General features: G+C 42.1%; 1 protein-coding gene and 1 long non-coding RNA gene across 2 annotated transcripts in view; one reads left to right on the top strand and one right to left on the bottom strand.

The window, feature by feature from the left end:
- Positions 1-16,499, top strand: part of LOC308583372 — a 444,074-nt gene that overhangs the window by 241,193 nt on the left and 186,382 nt on the right. The window lies entirely within an intron of this gene.
- Positions 5,020-16,041, bottom strand: IYD (iodotyrosine deiodinase). The gene is made up of 5 exons (XM_081187100.1): positions 15,762-16,041; positions 10,239-10,433; positions 9,390-9,549; positions 6,652-6,808; positions 5,020-5,286 (listed from the first exon to the last, which is right to left on the bottom strand). Exons 1-5 carry the CDS (start codon positions 15,943-15,945, stop codon positions 5,104-5,106), a joined length of 879 nt encoding a protein of 292 aa, XP_081043226.1. The 5' UTR covers positions 15,946-16,041; the 3' UTR covers positions 5,020-5,103.

Below are 16,499 nucleotides of genomic sequence, written 5' to 3'. Positions count from 1 at the left end.
CCACTGACAACCACGTGAAAGTGGTTGCTGATTCAACTTCACATATAAAGTCTCATTCACTAGCATAAGAATACTTTGCAAATGAAAAGTATAAGCAAGGGAGCATAGGATACAATCAAAATGATAAACAAACCATATAGGAAGTGATAGTCAACACCCTCCTTTTGCAAAATAAACAACAAGGAAAGGATTATAATATAAATAGTTCTGTGTGGTTCACTTGGAAATATTAAGCATGATTTCCTGGAATTACATTCACTTTGTTGCCAAACCACCAAACAATAAAGAAAGTCCTAGAAAAAGTAACAGCAAAACAATGCCTTGGCTTATCTAAAGCAGACCTGTACAACTTGCGGTTTACCAAGCTGAAAAGAGTAGCTTACCTGTTTATGGTGCCCTCCTATGAATAGGACTTCATAAAGCTCCTGTTTTGTGCCTGCCTAGGAATCGTAAAAAACACACACACAAAAACTGGATGGTTGTCAAGCACTAGGCATGTCATAATTCCTAGTTGATGGGCTGTATTTGGCTTGATAGGTCATAAACTAGGTTAAAGAGTGCACATTTCAAGCAGAGTAATTGTGCCACCTAGTGGTCTAGAGATAACACCACAGCTGCATTTTTGGTCCAGTAAATTCTATATGGCCTTGCCTGTAATTTAAAAAGATAAATTAAATGATGCGAATTTTATTTTACTTGTTTAAATTTATGAATTGTCTTCCACATAAGTCTCAATGTGATTTAAGTAATTAAAAGTTACATCAAATTCCATAAACTTTTCACAAGAAATAACCAGAAAAACCCACTACATACTCTTCAACAGCATATAGAAAAAGATAATAAAACATTAAACGTTACAATCTTCCCCATACAGGGCTGCCTTAGATGGCTTGGGGGCTGGATGACTCCATACCCTCCAATGTTTCTCCAATGAAAATAGGGACATCCTAAGGAAAAGAGGGACATTCCGGGATCAAATCAGAAACTGGGTCGGCTTCTGTAAATCCGGGACTGTCCCTGGAAAATAGGGAGCCTTGGAGGGTCTGCCACTATATCTAGGATTAGTCCTGAGAAACAGTGTAGCTTTTCCATTAAGACTTCAGAAATAATTAGCATTTGATGTCTGTTATTTATGCCTCATGCCTGTCATGATTTTAAAATTGGTTTTGGAACCATATGTATGCATATAAGATGTTTACAACATGCAGGTAGGAATTCCTCCTCTCTCCTTAACAAAAATTACCGGTGCCCTCATTTCACTGTGTCTAAACTGTGCCAGATACTTCATTATTGACATCACAGCAGCTTCTTCCTTTTTTAAAATGAGAGACTACATTTTTAATGGCAGGCAGGCTTATGCTTCTTCAGGAGATTTCTCTGATGGTATGGAAATCATTTATCACTGTGGCACTTACATCTTGCTATATATCACGATGGATTCACATTGGGCTTGCTATTGTGGCTAGATAGTTTGTGCTGGGATGGTTGTTAAAATCAACGTTCTCCTTAGTGCAGCATTTTCACATTCTTCCTTGTTCAGCAAGCCATTACAGAGAAACATGACGTCTGAAGAGATTTTCTTTTTCAAGTCCGCTTACAGAAATCCTCCTAAAATAGTTGTCTTTTGGCCAAAGATTACAGTGGACGCTTGGGTTGCGAACGTGATCCGTGCGGGAGGCACGTTCGCAACCCGCAGTGCTACGTCTGCGCACAGGCAGGTGGCGATTCAGCACTTCTGCGCATGCGCAAAGCGTGATTTAGCGCTTCTGTGCATGCACGAGCACCAGAACCTAGAAGTAACCTGTTCCGGTACTTTTGGGTTCGGCATGGTGCACAACCCGAAAACACAAAACCTGAAGCGTCTATAACCTGAGGCATGACTGTACAGTATATGCACTTTATCCCTTACAGTTGTGTGGATCACATCAACAGTTCTGGGGCTTGGCAGGAGGATCCATAATTACAGACACCCAGAGATGAACCTGAACTGAAGCATTTGAGAGACTCTACTTCCTAACACAAAGAATGGTCAACCATCATAACATTTGAACTGTTTATTGTTGTTAATGTTACAGCATAATAATAATTTTAAAAAAGAAAAGCAACATAAAGGAGATTTAATTAACACAAGTAAGATAATTACACATTGATTGTTTCATTTTATCAAAGATATTATTTTAGGAGGAAGTATAAAAGCAAAAACATCTATCTTTGAATTCATAAGATGTGGCTGAGTATTGCCAACTTTAAACAACAGTGGTGTAGGAAATACCGTATTTTTCACCCCATAGGACGCACCGGCCCATAGGATGCACCTAGTTTTTTGGGGGGGAAATAAAGGGGGGGAATTATTCCCCCCCAGGTGCAGGGCTGGGGCGGGGGAAGCCCGAGCTTCCCCTGACCCCAGCCCCCAGAACAGGCTGCTATCCGCAAGCCGTGGGAGAGCTGCGCGACTTCGCGCAGCTCTCCCACGGCTAGCGGAGGGCTGCGCGAAGCCTGAAGCTTGGGGCGTGCTGAGCTCAGCGCACCCCAAGCTTCTGGGTGCAGGCAAGCTCTCCGCCAGCCGTGGGAGAGCTGCGTCTCCAATGGCTAGCGGATAGCTTCCTGAAGCCTGGAGAGCAAGAGGGGTCGGTGCGCACCGACCCCCCTCGCTCTCCAGGCTTCAGCGAAAGCCTGCATTCGCCCCATAGGATGCACACACATTTCCCCTTCATTTTTGGAGGGGAAAAAGTGCATCCTATAGGGCGAAAAATATGGTACCTATTATTTTTTTCTTTGGAAACAATTATTATTATTATTATTATTATTATTATTATTATTATTATTATACTGCCCTACACCTGCAGGTCTCAGGGAAGTTCACAGGATCATTTGCCATACCAGTCCTTAAAAGTAGATGTGATTCCATTTTTATGCCTGGCCCTGCAGGCTGTGACTTGATGGCAATTGTGATCCAGCCACATGTGTTCTAAATGTTCCCAATGTTCCAAATGTTTTATGCTTCAAAATCCTGAAAAACATACTTTAACCAGCATATTTACATCTTTCCATCACAGCTGATAACATTAGTTGATATAATTGCATCTGCTCACTCTGAAAAACTCCTGGTTGCATCACATCACAAACAACCGTCAGACTTCAACACAAGTTGGCTGCACAGCTGCAGTCTTATGCATAGTTACTTGGATGTCATTCAGATTGGAAAAGAGTGGTATTTAATTACTTTTATCATGTAGGTGGGTGGATTTCTGTGGTGGGTGGGTAAAAAGGTAAAGGATCCTGGATGGTTAAGTCCAGTCAAAGGCAACTATGGGGTTGTAGCACTCATCTCGCTTTCAGGCCGAGGGAGCCAGCGTTTCCGCTTTCTGGGTCATGTGGCCAGCATGACTAAACTGCTTCTGGCGCAACAGAACACCATGACAGAAACCAGAGCACACGGAAACGCTGTTTATCTTCCCACCGCAGCATTATCTATTTATCTAATTGCACTGGTATGTTTTTGAACTTCTAGGTTGGCAGGAGCTGGGACAGAGCAACGGGAGCTCACTCCTTCACAGGGATTATTATTAATCATAATCATAATAATAATTTATTTATACCCTGCCCATCTGGGTTTGAACTGCCAACCTTCTGACTGGCAAGCCCAAGAGGCTCAGTGGTTTAGACCACAGCGCCCCCCGGTCCCTGCTTTGGGTCAACCTATCACTGGCATCTGGGTCCCAGAAAGTTACCCACAAAAGAATGTAGCTCTCACACTAAAAAGATTCAGTACCCCAGCCTAATTAATTCTTTAATCAACATGCAGCAGAAACGTGCCTTATGTTACTACTATTCTGTCCTTAAAAGGAAACAGATGACTGGTGTTGTAACTAAGGGAAGTGGGAGTTGCACAAAATAATATATTCATGTTCAATATTTAGCTGTCCAAAAAGAAAGATGCTGGTGAGCTAAATCCTGCGTAAACCTGCTGTGCTCTGACTTAAAACTCACTTATCCTAGATGCTGATAGGCATCTGCAACCTGGTGCCCCCACAACCCTAGCCATTGGCTATAAAGGCTGAGACTGATGTTAGTTGTAGTCTAAAACATCTGGAGGCCACCAGGTTTGGTAATGTTGTTGCTATAGATGCTTTTTTCATGGCCGTTCAGCTCAGAAGCTCCCTTCCCTGTGATGATTTCACATGCTCCCAGACGAAGCTGTGAGTGACACTTAAAACTATCTCTGTAAATATTAGCTTTCTCTTCAGAGCTAAAAGCGGAGAGGATGATGCACTGAGCAATAGAAACCTTATTCATATTCAGAGGGCATTGCTGAAGACTGGGAGCTGACTGTCCTAACACATACATATTCTATGCAAATCAAAATCACCAATATATTAAGAAAAGGTATTATGCGATTTGGATCAGGGGACTGTGAAAATTAAAGTGATGAAGGTCATTGAAATGCCATTGCGTATTTGCCCTTGGAGTAATCAATAATACTGATCAATTAACTATTCCATACTCACTTTACTAATTCTGATTGCTTACTGTTATTAGAGAGTGCACCTGTTGTCATTATTGGAACTTGGATGGTATCTGGAACTAAACAACTGCAGAGATACACATAAAACGTAGCTAAGAAGACAGAAAAGGTGTATAGAATATGCACTGACTTAGACATGCTGCTGCCTCCTCTAAGTGGATTCCTTTGGACTTTACCACACTTTTGAAATTGTGGTGGATGCTACGTGCAAAATACACACCCATTTACAATTGTGTGAATTCCATGTGAGCAGGTTTGTACGTGCACCATTCTCCATGTGATTCTGGATGCACACGAGCTTGTTGTCAAGGAGGCTCCTGCCCGCTTGAACGTGCCCAATGCAGTGGCGTAGCGTGGGTTGTCAGCACCCGGGGCAAGGCAAGTAATTTGTGCCCCCTAACCCGTGGATTTGCGCCCCCTAACCCTAACCCCCAGATGTTGTGCCCGGTGCGGCCGGCCCCCCCTGCACCCCCCACGCTACGCCACTGGCCCAATGCAACTGGCCAAAGGAAGCAAACAATTTGCAGAAAACTCTCGACAGCAACACATTTTCAAGGGTCTCCTTGAGTGCTCCTTGCTTATACAACCACCATAATGTCTTCCAGTGGTTTCCGTGTCAGGTCTGGCACAGTAGCATCTTTTCTGGGGTAGCCGACAGGTAACAGCAAGAGTAGCTTTTCATTTGTTGGACGCTCAAGCAGCACCCTTAGGCGTGGGCCGCAATTCAGGGGTGTAGAGGTAACCGTCACCAGACCCACATTCTAAAGAAGAAAAGGAAATACTGGAACACTCTAGGAACACAGCATTTTTAACCTCCCTTATCTCCCTTATCTATCACCTCCCTTATCTGTGCTCTATAAACTTCCTTCTTTACATGTTCACAAAAATGAATAAATCTGTTAGACTCTTTTCTCCTTTTTGCTATACATAATAGTTATTTTGGTGGTTCCCCTTCCCTTTATGTAAGGGGTAAAACTCTGCAGCTCATGAAACTGCTCTCATAACATCAAGCCATAACCCAGAAGTTATGCGTGATGACATACAGCATGCTTTTGCAGCTGTTTTAGCTCACCACATATGAGCTCACATGGTGTAGCCACAGAAGAGCTGGGTTTTAAAGTGTTGTTGTTTTTAAATTCCTCTCAGCTTACTGTGCAGCCTCAACCGCGTCATTATCTCCAATCCTAGCCTACCTTAAAGGATTGTTATAAGGCTGAAGTGACCCTCTTATAAACTCCACAAAAGAAGGATGAGAAGCAAATGTGACTTGCAATGGTGTGCATAACCTTATTTGAAGACTGGGAGCTGGGTCCCGTTGAAACAAACAGCACAGTCAAATGCTTGAGGCTGACGTTCTAACAAGCCTGCTTACTAAAATGCAGGTCCAAAGACTTACTTTGGAATAAATGGAGAAGGGCCACAGTAGCTCAGGGATAGTTACATGCTTTGCATGTTGGAGGTCCCAGGTGCAGTTAAATGGATCTGACTCAGTATAAGCTTCCCATGCTCCTAAGTATGTTTAGTATTGGAGCCCCAGTGGGACTTAGGCATGCTCAGCTTTCTCTGGTTTGTATCTAAATATATACTTATGTATACTTTACGTTACAGACCACAGTATTTCTCTGTGTGTTTTTGCTCAAACTTTCACCACAGCCTATGCTAACCTAACAGTTGTGCCTGAGCATCTGCTTCTCTGTGTGGTAGTCCTAGGGAACTTCCAGACTGTTAAATTGACAAATTCAGATCGCGCACTTTAGACTTGATGCTCTTGTGCAACAAAGCCACTCCCCTCCATGGACCTTTTGCGTTCAGGAAAATGACAAGCATTGGGAATTGCTTGATGCCACAATATCTAGCCTCTCTGCAAACAAGTCAGGATGAATGCTCAATAGAGAGATGGCCTGGAAATAACCCTAGGGTTCTCCCACTGGTGTTTTTCCTGCTCTGGGATACCTGGAAATGTGGTCTGTTTCCTTTTAAGCCCTTCCCTGCCTTCCACACCTTAGCCAATGTGACCCAGAACACAATTTACTGAGAGGCTTCCCTACAGGCTACTATCTTGAATACCTGCTGCACATTTCTTACGTTTCATCCACCTCTTGCTTTCCCCCAAATTGCAAGCATACCTGGAGTGCAGCGAGGAGAATGCCGCAGGCAATAGACACACTGATCTCATTGTAGTAGTGGGTTTTCTTTTTCCCATTTGGAAGCCTTCCATACACCTGCTTGAAAATAAGAATCAGGTAGGGAGCTGCATCCAAGTATTCTTTTATCCAGTTTGTCCTAGAAAAGGATATTTGTAAAATGTTATTTAACCTTTAGCTCCACATAAAATATTTGCATTGGCTAACCTTCCTCCCCTGGCTATATACAACACTTTGCTCTAATCTGATAAGTCTGACAGTCTGTGCTTTTCGGAATCAAAATATTTAGCAACTGGTTGCTCCTCATTTTTGGTCCTAATTGCTTCTAAAACATGTGTGTAGGTTGGTTGTAGCTTTCCCTATCTGCAATATAGCTCCTGCGTTATAATCTAAGGTTACCAGATTTTTTTCAATGAATCCGGGGACATTTTCAACTTCAATGTACTTTGTATGGGAACTGATTTGTAAATCCGGGAACTGTCCCTGGGAAACGGGGACATCTGGTAACCTTATTATAATCTATATCATTAAAAGCAAAACAAAAACAAATGGGATGTCACAAGGAAGCAAGATATTTTGGAGTATTAATGCTACAAGCCCTTCCATCTTATACTCAGATTGTATGCTTGCGAAAACAAAACCATATACAGTATCTGAAATACATCATGCTATCCAGTGACATCCATTCCAAAGAAACCAAACCCTGCGTAAGTGCTGGAATCTCTGGGGTCTCTCACTGCTTGCGGGTTGGGGTGCACACAACAATATATATATTCCATCTGTTTAAGCTGCCAGACTTTTATGGAGAAGCATGTGCGTGTGGTCAGAGTCTTGGACTGGACCACCCACAGGTTGCATTTTGCTCTTATTGCTTTTAGCTATCGTAGGGGGTGTCAAGGATGCCTTGATGGACTGAAAGTTGGGATATAAACATTTTCAATAAAAAATAAAGACATGGTGATGGATTGATGCTATTTACATAGTGAACCCTGAAGTCTGATGAAATTAGAAAAGTTCCCTTTTCCAGCTAGAAGTCGTTCCCTTGAGCTTTCTATTTCAGCTTCAGAAAGCAAGAACGGAGTGTTAGAAATACATATTTAAACAGTGAAATAAGTGAGTTGCTTTTAAAGGGCAGCAAATCTCTCCAAGTTCTTTACTGAAAACCTAATCTAATCTGGAAACTTTCAGCCTAAGCTTTTCTAAAAAATCCATCTCTCAGATTAGTTAACATCCCTGGCACTTACTAATTTTTAGAAAATATATATGCTGCTCTTCAAACAATAGTGTCTGTTATTTATTGAAAATAATAAAAGAGGAATCAGCCACATACAAATAAAACATTGAACGGGAACTGTGATCCTGTAACCACTTATATATGGATAAGTCCCATTAAAATATATGTGACTGGCAAGTAAATCCACTGTTGAAATCAGGCTTAGGCTCACAAATGCTGACATCAGCCTTCTTCAAGTATTTTTCTGATTCAGTAATTCCATATGTGAGTGGGATACAGGCATCTTCTGCCTGCCTCATTGCTGTGACCCTCTATGAGCTGAATGGATGCTGCCTGAAGTGCCGACTTCACTTATGTAGGCTCCCTGCACAATGGAGTCTCTCTGATTTTACAAGGTTCTAGCTTGTACAGGGAGGCTCCCCAGATCAGACATCCGTTCATCAACTCATGGATGGTCAATGGGACACAACTTGCGCATTTGTACCATTGGCCGTCCTCATATTCTAAGCTTAGAAGAACACCTGAAGATACCAAACCCTTTTGGACTTTATGCCACTATCTAAGAAACAAGGGCTATGTATGCACACTTACCCATTTGTAGCACCAAAATGTAGTTTACCTGAATCTGGAATCATTCGTGCTCATCCGCAACATGCTGCTTTCAATCTGAATTTATTCTGGATCTTGCCATCCACGTGGGTGGAATATGGTTACTTGATACATGTTTGAAAACTCTCTGCTTGATTAGGAAATTCTCCAAAATCTGCACTTCCGACATGAGTTGCCATATGTCTGGATTTTCCCCAGACATTTAAGCGATTTCCACCAGGTTGCTGTTACAGACGGCCTAATCCTGGCTATGTCTGGGAAATTCTGGACATATGGCAACTCTGGGTTAGCAATGTCCTTTCACCCCTGCACTTGCCCCAGGTGAATGAAAAAGTGGTGATTTTGATCTTAGTATACTCCTACACACGACATCGTTGTGCAGATGTGAGCACGCACACACACACTCTGCTAGGACTACAAACATCAGTTTTTATCTGTTTTCCAATGGATTCATTGTGGGATAATGCAGAATTTATCTGCACCAAATGTTTATATTGGGAATGAAACCACTTTCTCAAGAGGCACTTTCTCAGGGCAAAAAGAAAATGCAGTAAATCTAGATTGTGTCTGGACTACATAGAAATAAAAATACTCTGTTTCCATTGTTTCCAGAATAAAATGTTCTTTTAGAACATTAGAAGAGGGTCTTGGAAGAGGAATCTAGAAGATTCAGGTGCTCACTGACATATACTGCTCCTATAACAATTTGGAGATTTGAAAATTAAAACCAGCACCTTGAATTATATCTATAATATCCTGTCCAATATCCTGTCTCTCACACATTTTGATTCCAGGCCTTCTCCAAAAAGCATAATAAAAGACATATTTAAGCCACAGAAGCTGCCTGGAGCAGTCAGTATCACACTGGTATTGGTACCTCAATCTTTTCAGGTCATTAACCCATTTGTCCCCCATCCTTTTTTTGTAGTTTATTTCTTCTTCATCTTCAATGATCTCCCGGATCTTGTGTTTTATTTCTGCATCTTGCACTACTACAAAGGTCCAAGGCTCCGTGTGTGCCCCACTGGGAGATGTTCCTTTAATCAAATCAAATAAATGCTCATATTAAAGGAAGCTGTGCCACAAAAACATAAGGAAAATTAAACCTTTTGACACCCAGGAGATCTCACCCTAGTTCTTCAAATTCCATGATTTATTTGATTTTCATTGGAGGGGTAATGTGGGAGCAAGGAAGGTGTCTGTGGGGAGAGGAAACAAATTCTTATAACACACTTTGCAACCCAGTGCTGAAATGCAGCCTGAGATCTACTCTAGGCTCTAGAGCAAGGATGGGGAACCTGTGGCCATTCAGATGTTACTGGACTCCAGATCCCATGTGCCTCAACCAGCACAGCCAATGGTCAGCTGCAGTCCAGCTGCAGGGCCAGTGATCTAATGCCAGTGTTTCTGGGCTGTGTCTCTTCCTGTGTGGTCCTTGGTTTCTCACATTACCCGGGTTGCATGCAAAGCTTCCCACCACACCAGCATAATGTAAAAAACATGTACACAGTTAGAATGCTGGGAGGGGTTCCTTTGAGGAATATTGAAGTCAGCTGTGAATTTTGACACAAAGGGGTGCCCTCCTCCTCCTCTTCACTATGACTCCTATCGCAGACATCATTTCATAATATCACTTGAACACATTTACCATAAAGCCAATGGGATACTAGAATGTCTGCCCAACGTTTTTGTCACTCCCAAGGAATCCATTCGGGCAGCGTAGTACCTGCTGTTTTAATCACGTTGTCAATGACCTCTCTTGGAACCGGCTTGTCACTTATAAACCGTACCGATCGTCTCTTATTGAGAAGCTCGTAGAAAGCCTTTGATCTCTTCACCATGTCTTCTTCAGTATATCGCTCGGTTGAAAAGGGGACATGAGCAATGTTGTCATCTAAGCCTTGCCATTCACCATCATCATCTGAGTGGGGAGAAGGGGGGAGAAGCAGAGTGGGGAGAAGGGGGGAGAATGTGGGGAGAAGGGGGGAGAAAGTTACCTATTTTCCAGAAGAGATTTGCTTAACTCGCTGTGAGAAAATTATTAAACATGTTTTTCTGATATATATCAATGTAAAGCATTATTGATTGATTGATTGATTGATTGATTAAATCTGTATACCGTATAACCGTGGGTCTCAGGGCAGTTCACAACACAAATACACACAAAATACATAACAGAAACAGAAACAACCCAGGAATGTCAGTCAACACGTTTCCCATGGATAAAAACAATCTCTAGCACAGCTCATTGCAAAGACAGCCCTGGAAGAGCGCAAGGGAACTCTGGGCAGAACACCTTATGAAAAAGGAGGTCTTCAAGCAGGGGAAGGTGGGACAGCCACCTGTTGAGGACATCTGGCTCTGGGTCAACTGCATCAAGATGAGAAGTAGATTTGATGACCTATGAGGTCCTGTCCAACCCTTATGATTCTATGGAGTCACTGCCCCTCTATGCCTCTAGTGCTCCCCTACCCCTCCAAAATGCCTATCAAAATAACCTACACATTCTGATGGCATTGCACGGTGCATTTCATAGCCCCCACCAGTAATGGCAGAGATGTATAAATACACAGCATGAAAATGTAAGGGCATGGGAGCAACTTTAACTTCACATTACAGCAGAAGAAGACGAGAGCCCACCATTTTGGTTGGCAGTTCTGTCTTTTTTTTGTAACAAGTAGCTCTGCAGCAAGAATATAGATTAGGTAGAGATTCTGCAGAGACAAATGTGTGTCACTGTGTGGGAGGAGCAGTGCTTGGGAGTTGTGACGATTTTTGGAGTCCCAGGAAGAATAACAAATAAAAAATGCTACTAATAATACGTGTCATGAGTTATATTTTCTAATAACACAAATTGTGGTGGGATGGTTATAATTTGACCTTATAAAATCAATGAAAGCTGGTCTGCTTTGTAAACACTCTTTCCAGTGCCCTTGCAAACCCAGTAAATATGAGAGTGATATCTCCATTACTGTGTAAGCTATTTAAAAGACATTAAAAATCCATTCTGAAAAGGGGTGTCCCATATAATGCAAATTTAATACTAGTAGCTGATATTGACTAGTCTAAAGTTCAAATTGGACCTGTTGTGATGCAATAAGGAAGTGTAAAGATCTCCATTTCTTATTTTCTGGTTTGCAAAGTGATTATCAGTTGAAATGGCCACAATAAACAGAGTTGTACAGCTTGGTCCTATATATGTTTACTTGGGAAACAAGTCCCACTCATTCAGGTAGGTAGCCATGTTGGTCTGACGCAGTCAAAATAAATTAAAAAATTGTCCAGTAGCACCGTAGAGACCAACTAAGTTTGTTCTAGCTATAAGCTTTCGTGTGCATGCACACTTCTTCAGATACAAAGATACAAAGTCCCACTGTATTCATCTTTACTTACTCTCAAGTATGCATTTTCTCATAATAATATAAAAGAAGAAAATGCGCACAGGTTTGAAACAGGAGAACAACATTTGGCCTGCAGCAGTCACATTTGTGACGCTAAAACAGTATGTTCTGCACCTTTTCCACTTAAAAAACTATTGAGCTGCTGAAGCTGGTAAAGAGTGTCTCCTTTAGCTGCAGTCAAAAATCACAAAAATTGCTTTGAAGCATTCTTAACCTTTCCCAAACTGCTACCTCACTCCATTAAGTGAGTCTAGCGACTCCATCCAAGCAGTTCAAGGGGCTCAAAATAATGGACTGCTGGGTTAGAGGTATGTGATTTCATTGGTTTCTGACGTCTCTCACTCACACACCCTTCCATTGTCCTGAATCTCCTGAGCCAAATCCTAAGGGCATTCTGGAAATATATTTGTGCTAACTATAGTGTATATAGTTCTATGTGTTGGATTAATCTAGCTTTAAACCTATTCCTGAATCTTGAGTTATTCCAAGCAGCAATAGACCCATGATACATCTTCATTGATCCAACATAGCAGGAACAGCGAACTTGTGCTCTCTCCCCCCAAAGCAGTTGGACTTCAGCTCCCATCAGCCTCAGTCAGGATGGACAGTAATTATTAATTATGGTAGTTGGAGTCTGGCAACATCAGGAAGGCCATAGGTTCCCCAGCAATGTATTATCAAAACCACCAATGAGGACTTTGTCCTGGCAACAGAATATCCATACCACATTTCTTAATGTATCTCCAGTAAGACATGAAGTGAGAAAGGTGTTTGTAAAGATGGGTGGTTGACTATCAAGACTGCTACTGTTATTATTCTTGAAAAATAATTGCAGAAGAATGCCATCAAGTCTCATAAATAGATCGATAATTTCTATATCTCCCCCTTTTTTTACTAGGTTTATTTGTGTATGTTCCAAGCAGACGTGGACTATTTTCAGAATGTGAGTTAATGCTTAATTTAAAAGGAACTTTATAAATAAAATACTAAGCTGTAACCTTTACTGGGTTCCTACCTAGGCTTCCTCTGCTCTATGAGAAATCTACAGAGCTCGGATATAAAACTTTGAGTAAATCAAAACAAACCTACCATGTCACTAATGAATGGTATACATCCCACAGTCCTGGTTGTGGAAGCTGCTTATTTTCTCTGACTACGATGGCTGCAGATTTCCATCATGTGGGTTGCCTGACTCATCCACCACAAAGCTTTTAACGTGGTTGACGTGCAAAATGTTAAGCATTTTTCTTTTATTTTATTTTTACAAATAATGCTTACATTGGACTTTGCATCCCTCCAACCTAAATCTGTTATTAACTCTCTCTCCCCCCCCCCCATTTCTTACATTTGGATTTCCTACAAACCTTCATTGGCTAAAATACACATTTCATTTCAAAAAGCTTTCTCTTCCACTTTCTGTCCTCAGTCAGAAACATTAGCATGTGCATGCAACCCAGTTTAAAGCACAATATTGTGTAGATGCCTGTTGCACTCAGATCAGACAACCTGTCCGCCATGGGCAGGCACCTGCTGTGGGCACAAAAAAGGACCAAAAACTGTCCCAAGCAGAATGGTTTTTCCTTATGCTCCACAAAAACACTGCACAGAAGGTATTGTTCTGAGTTATTTTGAGCCCTGCAACTGCAAACATGGGGATAAAAGACTATTTTCTCACAGAGGTATTAGCTTAGCTGCTTTAATTTCCTTAGAGATAAAAGGTGCTTGACTGGCAGCGATCTTGGACTTTAATCAAGTGCAGCTCAAGCAGAAATTACTGTTCTGTTGATAAGAAGCAAAGTGTGTGTGTGGTGTGTGTGGTGTGTGTTTGTCAGAGGGGGTGGAGAGAGAGAGAGAGACCATGCTAAAGGGCTTCAGGAATGTTTTGCAGTTTTGTGTTCATTATACAGCACACACAACTGGAGATTTGCCCATTACCTTTTACTTATAAAGTGTATTCTAATCTGAGGGTGGATATTTAGGGCAGCATTTTTTATTTGGATCATTTAAATTCCTAGACAGAGACATGGGCATAGCCGGGGGGGGCAGAGGGGGGCAGCTGCCCCACCCTAAATCAAGTAAAGCAATAAAAATACTTAACTAACTGAGGTTCTGCCCCCCCAACCCCCCCAACATAAAGCCTGCCCCCCTAATATAAATCCTGGCTAGGCCCATGGACTGAGAAGTAAAAAGCAAAAGGAGATATGGAAGAAAAAGAGAATCATTTAGGTGACACATAAAAAATGGAGACTTATTTCACATCGGACACTTCCCTTTGTTTTTGTTTAGAAAGGATTAGGGCACTCACTGTTAATTATTTAAAATCTACTTAGAATCACCAGCATCGCAGACACCATATAGCATATGTAATTGACATACTCTCCATCTAGAAAGCTCACGGTCTATGTTAGGCAGACAAGGCAATTCTATACATGGCTTCTCAGAAGTAAGTCCTGCTGAATTCAATGGGGCTTACTCCCAGATAAGTGACTATAGGATTGCAACTGAACTGTTAGCTTTAATGCAAAATTATCCACTCTTTGTCATTCTTTATAAGTTGAGGAAGAAGTGAAAATCCCCAATCCATCCAGGGCCAGACATACGCAGAAGCTGTACTTAGATCTGGAACCTCTTTCATGAACCCTGCAAATTTCTTTAACATGGTTTAATCAGTGACACGTAGAATCAGTTTCAATTGGTGGCGCATATAGTGTTACTGTTACAGATCTTGTTCCTCACAGCCCGTATAATCACCATTGCTTATTTTCTCTTTCAGAATCATCACTACCTACATACACTATACAGCCATAGAGGAGGCCCCACAGACAGAGATGCTGCAATTACCACTTTGGGGTCCTTTTCTTGGACCCCATTGGCAACACTATGTCAAATGAAATGCACACAGTTAGGAGCTCTCACTAATTTTCTCCGTCACCCCAAGATACGGGTTTTTACTGCTCTTGAGCCACAGGTGACTCCCAAGCCACCTTTCTAATTCACCCTTCCTGAAATAAATATATGCACCCAAATTCAGCTGCTGTTCAAAATGCAGACTTCTCCAAATTGTGGGTTGCAGTTCTCCAGCCAAATAATGTGTACAAAAGTGCATTTATTAGAGGAGACTGTGCATACAAAGGCATGCTATTAGTGAAGAAAGTAAACAAAAATGCACTGTTAGAGAAAATTGCTTGCAAATATGCATATATTTGGCAAAACTGCAGACACAAAAATAGCATATTAGTAGAAATGGGCACAAAAATGCTGACAGATCTTCCTGGGAACTTCAACAATCCACATTTCCATATCTGTTTCAGACTGGAAAAATGAGAAGCTCAGAGAAATCAAAACTGGCAGATTTGCCATTGCCTAACTATGAGCAGGGGTACGGATGGCGCTGTGGGTTAAACCACAGAGCCTAGGGCTTGCCGATCAGAAGGTCGGCAGTTCGAATCCCCACAAAGGGGTGAACTCCCATTGCTCGGTCCCTGCTCCTGCCAAGCTAGCAGTTTGAAAGCACGTCAAAGTACAAGTAGATAAATAGGTACCGCTCCGGCGGGAAGGTAAACGGCGTTTCCGTGCGCTGCTCTGGTTCGCCAGAAGTGGCTTAGTCATGCTGGCTACATGACCCGGAAGCTGTACGCCGGCTCCCTCGGCCAATAAAGCGAGATGAGCGCAGCAACCCCAGAGTCATCTGCGAATGGACCTAATGGTCAGGGGTCCCTTAACCTTTACCTGTGAGTAACCAAAAATTGGCTTAACCCTGGGATCACATCTTTCTTTTTGTCCAAACTAGAGGAACATCAGCATGCAAATGCTGAACTATTCTCTTTTTTCTTCCTCCTCTTGCATACCTTCTTCATCCACAGGCAGATCGGTGCTGTCTTTTAAGTCTTCATCCACCCACGGGCGAGACTCTGTCTTCTGGCTGGCTTTGCTCTGCTCTTTTTTGCTGCTCTTCCTGCTTCCTTTCAGTATTATTACAATCAAGACACAGATTATTGCTACAAAGACGGGAGTTAGGGGAGAGAATGCCATAGTCCGCACTCAACAAATGCTTCCCTTTCAAAAGAGTGAGAGATTTGATGAGATCGAGACTGAAACGCACAGAAGGGGTGGAACTAATGGTGCATTGAATGAAAAAGAGCAATGTTCAGCTCTCTTGGCTCCCTGCAGCCAGGAACCTTTCATAACTGTTTACACAAATCACTTGCTCTTCAACCTTCAGCAGTTTCTGGATACCTTCCAAAGGCTGGAAGTATTTATTTTAGCCCAGTGTTAGTTAGACCTTTCTGAAAAAAATTGACTCAGTGTTAGAGTGCTCAGCAACTTTTTGACATATCGAAATTTAAAAACTGAATTGAGTTAGACACAAAGGATTGTATTCAATGTAGCGCTAAGCAGAACATTCCATCAGGGCAAGGATTTCTCTGTGTGCAATGGAATGTACTCCCAGTCTCCTACATCTGCCTGCCTTAAATCTGTTCTGGGTTTCCCCCAATGCTCCAGAGCAGATTTGCAACAGTGCAGGCCATGCATCGGGGAAGGAGAGATCGATGTTTCAATGGTTCTCTCCATTCCACCAGGTTTCT

The sequence above is a fragment of the Podarcis bocagei genome, assembly GCF_964188305.1.
Source record: "Podarcis bocagei genome assembly, chromosome: 3".
NCBI classification, from domain to species: Eukaryota; Metazoa; Chordata; class Lepidosauria; order Squamata; family Lacertidae; genus Podarcis; species Podarcis bocagei.
Note: the sequence above shows the minus strand (reverse complement) of the source record. Positions and strands in the feature narration are given on the sequence as shown.